Source organism: Polypterus senegalus, chromosome 9 (assembly GCF_016835505.1).
Source record: "Polypterus senegalus isolate Bchr_013 chromosome 9, ASM1683550v1, whole genome shotgun sequence".
Classification (NCBI taxonomy): domain Eukaryota; kingdom Metazoa; phylum Chordata; class Cladistia; order Polypteriformes; family Polypteridae; genus Polypterus; species Polypterus senegalus.
This window is the reverse complement of record NC_053162.1, coordinates 80,213,988-80,224,968: the sequence shown is the minus strand read 5'-3', so window position 1 is coordinate 80,224,968 and position 10,981 is coordinate 80,213,988. Positions and strand designations below refer to the sequence as shown.

The 10,981-nt window shown below is 38.6% G+C and overlaps 1 protein-coding gene and 1 long non-coding RNA gene across 2 annotated transcripts in view; one reads left to right on the top strand and one right to left on the bottom strand.

Moving 5' to 3' along the window:
* LOC120535468 (beta,beta-carotene 15,15'-dioxygenase-like) overlaps positions 1–5,059 on the bottom strand; it is a 46,615-nt gene extending 41,556 nt beyond the window's left edge. The window contains exon 1 of the mRNA XM_039763349.1: positions 4,905–5,059. Within this exon, the coding sequence (XP_039619283.1) occupies positions 4,905–4,968 (64 nt within the window). The 5' untranslated portion in view covers positions 4,969–5,059. The remainder of the gene's footprint in view (positions 1–4,904) is intronic.
* Positions 5,060–5,262: 203 nt separating this feature from the next.
* LOC120534956 lies at positions 5,263–6,274 on the top strand. The gene is made up of 3 exons (XR_005634820.1): positions 5,263–5,303; positions 5,710–5,796; positions 6,005–6,274. It is a non-coding gene; the product is annotated as an uncharacterized LOC120534956 (long non-coding RNA).
* Positions 6,275–10,981: the final 4,707 nt, after the last annotated feature.

Genomic DNA, 10,981 nt, shown 5'->3' with positions numbered 1-10,981 from the left:
CACCGGTTTAAACTGCCTGAAAAACGTTCTGAACATGGTGCGGTGGGAAACTGTTTAAGGGGGAACCTTTTTCACTGCTACACCACTAAACACGCATCCAACAGAGTACATGCGTTAGTGGAAGTATTGTGCGGGGGCCCTTTTTAACTGCTACACCGCTAAATACGTATGCGACGGAGTACATGCGGTAGTGGAGGTATTGCGCAGTGAAAATGGACAAAGTACATTCTGAAACTGAAGCTGTAGCAGAGAATAAAGTTGAACTTGATGACAGAAGAACGATTACCAAAAAAAAAAGTAGTCACATCCGTTGCCTGGAGATACTTTGGTTTGAAAAGGTCGGATGTGTGAACCATTATATTGAAATCTGTAAATACTGTTTCTATACTACTGGATAATACTACTATTGGACTACTGGACTATACTACTACTGCAAACCAAGTGGTACTTGTTTTATTTTTTTCAATATTGTGTAATGTACCTGGGTACTCTGTAAATGTATGACGACATGTTGACTTTATTCTCGACATTTCCACTTTAATCGCGACGCTTATGACAAGAATAAAGTTGACATGTTGACTTTATTCTTGTAATTTGTCATTAAAAGTAGAACATTGTAAACTAAAGTTCATCTTAAAATAAATATTTAATTTACTACATTTTCTCAAACCCCGTCATAAGTTATGTAGAACATTAAATGGTTTGTGTTAAGTGTTCCTCAGGCCATGTTAGTCGCTATGTGCTTCTTAAACTGACTTCCTCTTGCACTAAGAATAAATTAAATTTAATGATATTCCTGCTCCCTGAACATTTAGAACGCTACGATAAATACTTGATATAATTTATTTTCAAGATGAAATGTATTAAAAACATGCATTAATCATGTGGGGGCATGGTGGCATGGAGGTTGCACTGCTGCCTCGCAGCAAGGGGGTCTCGGGTGTTCCCTGCCTTAAATTTGCATGGTTTTCTGGTGGGTTTACTTGGCGTGCTTCAGTTTCCTTTCAAAGTCATGTAGGATGTGGGGTTTAGTTATGTTATATTGACCCTGTTAGTGTATGTGATGCTTGTATTCACCCTGCGATGTGCAGGATTTGCTCCTGCTTCGCACACAATGCTTGCTGGGATGGGTGCAACCCTGAATGGATGGCATAATTAAAACATGTATAACGAAGATTTTTTTTAAAGTTCTGAACACTTAATGGCCTAAGTTTATAACTAGTTTTAATTTCACAAAAGATGTTTATCATGTGGTGATTGGTTATGTGGAGAAAGAAAAAGAAAGGATAGGAACTGGGGGTTTGGTTTGTCAGACAGACAGCACGCATGCAATAAAGAAAGCCCGCTCAGAAGAACATCCATTGAATTCTGTGTTCGTGTCTCCGACCACCAGATCATGAACCCAATATTCACACAATATTTCAGTTAAACCTGCGAGATACCCATTCATACATCCAATATTTTGAAGCCTCGTCACACCTGCCATAAAGTTCTCTACACTGAACGTACACCTGGGGGCCCCTTACTGCGAGGAAGCAGCACTACCACCACACTACTGTGCATGTTTAATACCTGCTTTAATGCATTGCAACAGGACATTGATATCAAGTATATATCAGCATTCTAAATTTTTAGAGAGCAGGAATATCATGAAGTGAATGTATTCTGTGCGGCGATCCCTGCCTGCGCCTCCTTAGTGTAGAGGAAGTCAGTTTAAGAAGCGCATAGTGATTAACTACTGAGTCAGGGAACACTTAACACAAAGCATTTAATGTGCTACATTAACTTATGACGGGGTTTGAGAAAATCTAATAAATTTAACATTGATTTTAGGATGAAGTTTAATTTACGACATTCTACTTGAATGACAAAATAAACTACGAAAATAAAGTGGAAATGTCGACTTTAATCTCGACAGTTTTTTTTTTCTTCCGTGTCCGTATTTTTTTCTTCACTGTGGCCCTAATACGATTCCGTAGGGCTATACCACAAATTGCATTATAAATACAAGTTGCAGTTTTATTATTTATGTATATAGCTTAGCTTGAAGCAAGGTCCATATTAATGCAATTTGCCTAAATGATGGTTCAGTTGGTAAAGAGGTCATCACCAAGTTGCACTTGTTTCATTTTATTTTTATTTGAATACTGTGTAATGCACCTGAGCTTGAAGTAATAGTATTATTACTGGAAGCTGCACTATTATTTGTTTTATTGTTATTATTTATTAGTTTAAATATTATGCAGTTTAATGGTAAAGTTGTTTAAAAAGAGACTGTTAACATTAACAGAAACTGTAGTTGGTTCACAAAAAATATTTACTATTTTATTCATTTTCTAAGACATGTCCAGTACAATACAACTTTTGACAAGCACCTCTGGATATTTTACGAAGTCTAAATGCCTCTTTAGATGGTTGAAAATTAGTTGTCAAAATTTCAATACAAGTTGTTTGCAAAATTTGTTCAATAAAAAGGTTCTACTGTATATTTTGACTGCAGCTGTCATGCAATGCGATTCCTTCTCTTCATTAGTGCCACCCCCTTGAAAACTATCACTTTATGGGGCCATGCAAACCTGTATTAATACTTGTGTGCACATTAAAATGTTTTTTGTACAATTCTCATGGCAGTGGAATAGGTTATTCTTAGCCAGTCTACTGCAGTAATTGAAGTGGAAAATGTGGTTAACATCCACTCATGCATGGGGAAAAAAATACCGTTGAATACCATGAAACCAGTATAATTTTGAAAAATACCGTGATATAGAATTTTGGTCATACCGCCCAGCATTACCAAAACAACATAAGTCAATTGTGACTATGTCAGTGTAGTAGTGATGGGTCGTTCTTGAACGATTCGTTCATTTTGAACAAATCTTTAATGTGACTCGGGAAGAATGAGTCGTCTCGTGGGAGTGATTCGTTCAGTCGCGCCTGCGCATTTGCGCAATTTCCTATAGTTTCTGTATTGGAATTGATTCACCCGTTTCGAGTTTTCAGGTTTTTCGAGTCGTTCGTTCATCACATGGCAGCCCCATAAGCTTAACCTAGTATGCAGCCGGAAACAGAATTGAACGAAATGACTCGAAAAATGATTCGTTCATTTTGCTGAACGAGACTCAAAGGTCCGAGTCAGTAAAATGATCCGAACTTCCCATCACTACAGTGTAGCCTCCATTTCTGCCACAAAAATCCATCCATACATTATCCAACCCGCTATAACCTAACTACAGGGTCACGGGGGTCTGCCGAAGCCAATCCCAGCCAACAAAGGGAGCAAGGCAGGAAACAAACCCGCAGGGCACACACCCCAAGCACACACTAGGGACAATTTAGAATCACTAACACACCTAAAACTGCATGTCTTTGGACTGTGGGAGGAAACCCATACAGACACAGGGAGAACATGCAAACTACATGCAGGGAGGACCCAGAAAGCGAACCCGGATTCCTTAACTGTGAAGCAGCAGTACTACCCACTGCGCCACCATGCCGTGCTGCCGCCACAAAAATCCCTACTAAAAAAATAAGTCAGGCAGCACACTTATTTAGGTGTGGGTTCCCACACAATAAAAGTTTGTAACAAAATAATGGAATAATGAGAAAAGTAGAAATGTGTATCGTAGCAACTATGACAATTTCTAAATCGATAAACAGATCTATACAAAATTTCATAAAATAAGCACACCTTTTATGCTAGACAACAGATTAGTCTCTTTTCTTGGACATTATTGTGTGCCATTATTTGACTTCATGAGCTATATTTTACCCATTATTTTTCCATTATGCAAAACGAGTGACTATTCGCAGTTATAGATAATGTCTTTACATCCCACAACCTGCTGTAGTTGGTAACGGACGTGGAAACTATCCGACTACCTATTTAATTACGGATAATAACCTGCTGCTGATTTTTCTACAGTACTTGAAGGTTCATCCATCCATCCATTATCCAACCCGCTATATCCTAACTACAGGGTCACGGGGGTCTGCTGGAGCCAATCCCTGCCAACACAGGGCGCAAGGCAGGAAACAAAACCCGGGCAGGGCACCAGCCCACCGCAGTACTTGAAGGTTAGCTATTGAAACCGATTAAGGCTAACCATTTAGGACGCACGCTTCTTTTTTCCCCCCTCATTCCCCGAATGCAAATCTATTACAAACGTCAGTTTCAGCTTTCCTTCACTTGTGGGAAGTTAAAAACCCAATACTATGAAAAATGAATTTTGTTTCCCCTCGCTTGCCCACCCAGATGTTACCCATGTTTTAGCAGATGCGGACTTCGCGCTAGTGAGTTGAATGTATACTGAACACATTAAAGTTTAAAATGTTCTTCTACACCTGCTGCAGCCCTCCGACATGTCTCTCACCGCAGCAGTTAGCTGTAAAGCAGCCTCACAAACCCCCGTATAGAGACGGCCCGTCAGCCGAAGTCACCGCGAAGAATTGCAACATTTAAACAAATTAGACAGCGCAACCTTACAGAAAGCGTGCGTTAGCTCAGGATATTTTCTTTTTAACTCGAAAAGCAACAGAATTGAGACGACTGGAAGCGACGCTGGCATACACTAATTTTGTGTAATCACAGTAAAATGAAACAAGTAAATTCTCATTCGCCTGCTTTTTACCTTCAATAAATCAAGAAACGTATCAAGGCGCCGCACTCGTCTGCAGCTTTTCAACGTAAAGGCACTGGAAACCGTGAGAGCCGGCGGAGAGTACCCGGGAACCCCCCCTCACCATGGCAACGGACCCTCAAACTGGCCTCTCTTGGAGACTGAATTGGGCTGATCGATAAATACTTAAATGGCGCTAATTTAACAACAGATGCTGCACTTTTTTGCATAAAGTTTTCGTTCCAACTTTTATCAAGTGAGTGTTCATGGTGAATCTGAAATTCTTACCTTTTAATTGGGTTTTCACAGGCTCAGATGTCTCTTTCCGATTTCTGCAGTAAATATCTTGCATTTTTGCGGATACGACGTACTTTCTTTAAACAATGGACGAAAAAGTAGAGCTTGCTGACACAGCGCTACGTTATTTATACAGGCCGCCGCCACAGCCCCTTTTATAAAAAAAAGAGGGGGTATCAGTGCCTTAACTTCCCATTCCCAAGACGTTATCTCCTCTTTGTTTGAATGGTAGAACTTTATTAAGTTCCTCCTACAGACCTTTGATTTTTCACCAAGTCGGGTGAGAGGGCAGACTGCACATGATCAGAAAATAATTTTATAACGTTACAACATTTGTAACTGATTAGCTAAGGATATTTCTCGGTACTTCTCCAAAATATATTAATCAAGGTCTGTATCACTAGCTTTTTACTTTCTTCAATGCTGTTTTTTTTAATATAAATTAGGGGTACTTTGGAGTCTTTAGATTTTTTTTTTTATCCCAAATGAATTTCTAAGTTGAACTGAGCTTGTGTATTGAGAGTGATTCGCCGCAATGCGTGGTTTTAAAATGGAAGCCCCCAATTTTCAGTTTCCCCCAGTTTATACATTTACTGGCTTCATCTGATGATATAAAATGTGTGGAAGTTAATACACAATTCATGATAATAAACTCTTCGAATTGCTTACAGTTTTACCCTGCAATATTAACACTGATGGGGCATTTCCTGATTTTAAAAGCTGGCACAGTGATTAGTATTGTTGTTTTTCACCATTTATAATCCTATGTATAACTTTCAGATTCTTTGCCCTGCAGAGTCTTCACATTCTCCCTCTTTCTGTTTGATCTGGGTGTTCAAAATTTCCTCCCACAATCGAAAGAAATGAAAATTAAGTTGGACTGGTGAGTCAGAATCAGTGTCCTATGAGTGAATGTCTCCTGCGATGGTTTTGTCTCTCATTTAGGGCTGATACTTGTTTTGTATCAAATCAATGCTGCTACAGATTAATTTTCCAGAAAACTTTCTTTGGAATAAGTGGAATAGACATATGATTGAATAAATATAGCATCTAAGTAATAACTGTCATGTTGTATTGCCCCTGTTGTTTAGGTAAAAATCAAGTCTGCCTTGACTCAACTACAGAAACCATCTGCATCGAACAATTGTTTCCACTTAACCTGACCAGTGGTCTAGCTAGTGAAACCGCAAACTTCACTCTGGGTATTCAAATAAATTAACCAATGTAACATCTGGACATTAACTTGGGTTGTAAAAATCCACCTGGAGCAGTCTGCTAAATTAGGGACCTCACAAGGGCAACAGGTCAGAAGTACTCATGGGTCACATTTTCAAAAAACATGGATTTAATCGATGAAAGCTAATTACATGCATTAAAAGAGAAATCTGTATTCATAGGGAGTACCTACTGTCCCCAGTACCTGCCACAAATAAGATCAGAGGCCTGTTTCAGTCAGCAAAATGCAGTATATTTGTAGATATGAAGGTCTAAGGGCATCGCCGTCTGGTTATTTCACAATCATGTATGGCTGAAAACTCAAAAATGTCTAAGAAGTCAGACATGACCTTTTGAGGCTACTTAACTAATTAGCACGTACAAGCCTCTAAAGACTTTGACTTAAAAATGCATGGGTGTCAACCTTACTTATTTAGATCAGTATCTTATCTTGCAAGCAATGTTTAATTTAACCCAGAATCATAAAACTCACTTTGAAAAAACTAAAAAAGTTTTTTTCATTTCCTTTTCTTCTAACCTCAAAATGAATTAGCTATTCAATGAAAGGTATACCAGAAGGTCTAGACAGTGATGGTCCTAAAAGCCAATGTCTGACTCCCCTCTACTCACTGAGACAGAAAGATGGCTACAGATGGCTGACAAGAGTCCACAAGGCCTTCTACCCAAAGGGTAGCAGCACAAGTTCCTGAGTTGAAAAAGAGAGGTCCTGATTGCTCATTTAAGGGATAGGTTAGTGAGGTCACACAGGAATCCACTACTTTTTCGTCAAACATCATTTCGAGGAAACATACTGTTCATGACACAATGCAGAGGGGTTATCTTCCCTCTTTAAAGAAATGGGCAGATGATAAATTGAGTTTTAGACACAGTCCTTTAAGTGGAGGTGTAGGACTAATGAGTGCAGAAACACTAGGGCACTACCAGAGGAAGCTATATCCTTGTGTCCATGTTTCCAAAGAAGAGCGACCATTGACTCCAGAAGTGACACGGGCAGTGTCATATCAGAGTTATGTCAGCGTCAGAGTTGTGGAGAACAGTACTACAGCTGAACATTCACTGGATGGAAAAAGATGGTTGTGAGAGAGAAACAGGAATGATGGTAAGAAAGGAGGGCTTTGGTACAGTACATAAAAAGTGGGAAAGTGGTCAGACTTAATTATAAGATAGACTGGAGTTTAAGAGTGTTTAATAAGACCAACAAATTATTTTCAGCAAACCAAATTATACTCTTCTTTGTAAAATGGAGCCTCCTGATAGACAGGATTTGCATCTTTCTATCTGGTAAGGTAGTATTAATCACAGTGAAATGACACTCTTTCTGGTAATTTCAGATACTGGGACCACCTTGGTTTTGTACAGTTTATTTCCTCGGTCAGTGAGAGTAATGACCATTATTTCAGCTCCTTATTTATAACCCAGTGTCAGCACTACCTTCCTTTTCGCTCTGTATCAGCTCAGCCAGTGTTCAATTCTCTTCTCCTCAGAAGACATCCTAATGCCCTTGGTGTGGCCTGAAACAAATGCTGCCAGCGCTTCTGTAATCAAGGCTAATTTAGTGCAGGACATTAACAGTGCAAGAGAGTTGGGTTTGGGCACTGCATTGAGACCTGCCTCAATAATGGACATTCATTTTGCAAAAGAATAGGGTTATCTGATTACTAGATCTCAGTATAATATATTTTGTGCTAGTAAGGCAGGTTCCGCATGTGAAACATGTAAGGATATAGCTATGGTAGAGCTGAACACTACAGGGTGTTATTAAACTGAGAGAGCCCTGGAAAGAAACACAGAGCACATTTTTTGTATTCTTCCTTCTCCTCCATGTGCTTCATTGAAAACCTCTCTGTGGACCGTGAAGACATCAGGACAAAGCCTCATTTCAACCCCTCGGGATGAAAGGAACTAAACAAAAGAATATTTACATTACTGCTTGGTCAATTTGATTCTGAGGCTAATACAGATTATAATCTCATACACATGATAAAGCCAGAGAATCTTTTATCATGTGTATTTCTGGTTGTTAGAGTTACAAAGAAAATAATAACTATTGTCAGGTAAATTTAATACAAAGAAAAAACCTGTGAGAATAGGTACAGTATATTCCTTCCATTAAATGCACAGCTGATGGAGGTAACGTTAAACTGTGTGATGCATGCACTTGCACTCTCACACACTCCCTTACAGATGAGCAGTGCAAGAACAAGAACCAGCTTGCATTCAAAGTATACAATGTTACAATAAGAGACGCCAGACATTGTAAGAAGGTTTGGGGCAGCCACCTATATATTGTAGTCCAGGCTGCAAAGGTTAGTTTATGCAAAAATAACGCAGGGTAGTTTACACTACTGAGTCCAAGACAGAACTGATGACCAGAGGAAAGGGAGCAGATTTTATGGAGAGTCGACCGTAAGTGATGTCACCCTTGGGGCGGGGACTGGAAGTACTGTAATGTCATCCTCTGGACTGGAAGCATCTTCCTCTGGGCTTCGGCACCTGGCGAGATTTCCCGGGAATGCTCTGTTGGGAACTGAGAAAGAGAGTCAGTGCTCCCCTCTGCCCCCAAGTCGGACAAGTTGTTGCGATTAAATAAGCCCTTCTGAGAAACTTAGAAATTAGACAATTCAACCAGCTAATAGACCAGAAATCTTACAAAAATATTTAAAATTTTGGCCCTGAATGTTATTTTGGAAAATTATTTGAAGAGGAATTACATTAGAGAAATGTAATTCATAAATTTGTACCTTCTTCATAGAAACTAAGTTAGCTAAGTTTAATGTTATGTTTTTGATCATTCTTTGCCCTGCACTTGTATATATACACATGTTTACCTTATATCCATTTTCTATAATCCTTGTTTAATTAAAAATATATTTATTGGAGAAAATAACTTTGGGTTATTTGTTTAAAAAGTGTCTATTGCCATGTCTGAACTACAAAGCATAAATAAATTGAAATTCATACCTCTCTTCACTTAATTGTAGAGAACTTGCCTAAATGTAAGTGAGAGAACCCACACGATTAAAAGAGTTTGATATCTTTTTTACTTTGACATCCCCTTTTCCCTGTAAGAGAGCACTGGATACCACCTACAACCCATGAGAGCCCAGTGCTGTTCACCTGGTGGCGTGGGGGAAACAATCCCCTGACCTTTCAAATAAATGAGTGTACTTGTGGGGTACCCAAATTATCATTAGTATGCTATTCTGTCTTAGAAAATGGCCTCTGCTTACTGACATTATGAGTTTTGTGCTCTTCTAGTAAAATATCGATCATCCTTGTTCCGTCTCTTGTTGACTCTCTGAATCATGCCCCTGAAACACACCCATGACTCCACCTTGCCAGGTCAATTGTCACAATATATTCTACATTATTGTCAGGTCTAATGTGTTAATAAATTTCTATAAACAATGAGAAAGAAGATATAATAAATAGTGATGCAATTACATTTGAATCTTTGTAACCAGCAGTCTTATGATGTGGTCACACTTAACAATGCTTCCTCTTTCTTGGCAAAGCAGATGAAAATGAAACTGTCAAGTCTGCAAAACAGGGGACTTTCTTCTCTTGTATAACAGTGGCTAAATACAAAACATAAAATAGTTTGAACAGATATTTATGAGATAAAATGATTCTATTATGCTTATGTCTACATATTAATTTGATGTCAAATTAATGTAATAATAAAATTGCATCAGGGTGTAATCATTTTCATGTGTTTTAAATGACTTAGAAGTTACTTCAATAATTATGAAAGGTGAAGATTTTTTAATGATTAAAATTATTAAATGAACAGTATTTAGTGTTCAGTCTTAACATATTCAAGAATAAAGTAAATATGAATTAGGAAGTTTCCTAGTTGCTAAATGATATAATTCAGCATAAAGTGTAAATATTGCATTTCATGTATACTGTATGCTGGCTCACTTTCTGTTGTTTTTGCCATCCTGTAAAGTCCTGCTAGTTATGATGCATCCACAGCAAAATTAATCAAGAAACAAAAGTCTAATCAATACTTAAAATTAAAAACAGTTACTATGATTAAGACCATCCTGTATGTGGAAGTTCAGTTCTTAAGCTACATCTTCTTATAGATAGACTAGCTGATTACCCAGTGACTTCGCTCACTGAGTGCAAGGGAAAAAAATAAAATGTAGTATATACTGTAAATTATTAAACAGTAAAACATTAACATGTAAGAAGTAAAGATACATTGAGCACTACTGGAGTGCTTTAGTGTAAAGTACATTTTAAAGGCGCTATAACACAACAGGTAAGTAGTACTAACAGCGGCTTAAATGTATTTGGATCATCTCTCGGTAGGAGATCCCTTGTGAAAGGTGCTACATGACCGGTGTGGAATAGAAAAAACATTTTGTATGTGATCCTCCAAATTTCTGCCTGACAACATTGCACTATGTGCCTGTGATTTAAGAGCAAAATTATTCTGAGAAATGTGGATGCTGCCGTTCCGTGCTTAACGGGCAGAAGGTCCAAACAATTCCCAAGTCCAATACTTTACATGAAGAAGTCGGTACATCTTCTTGGATGTAAACCCTACGTGTTGTTAAAAGAATTCATCACAAAAGCAACCTTGAATGTTGCCGGGTTTTAGTGAACCAAACTTACCTTAAGGGACAGTAAGTAGTCGTGCAGCACAATTTACAAAGAGAGTCTTGCTTCAACGGCACCGATTACACTCATTCGCAAAGATTTCCACTCTCCCAGGAGCTGACGGAGCACTCGAAGTGTCACAAACAGTGCGAGAAGAGAGGACGCTGCCCGAAACTGCAAAGCTCTCGACCCGGTGGAAGAGCCTGACATTCCACGCCTTT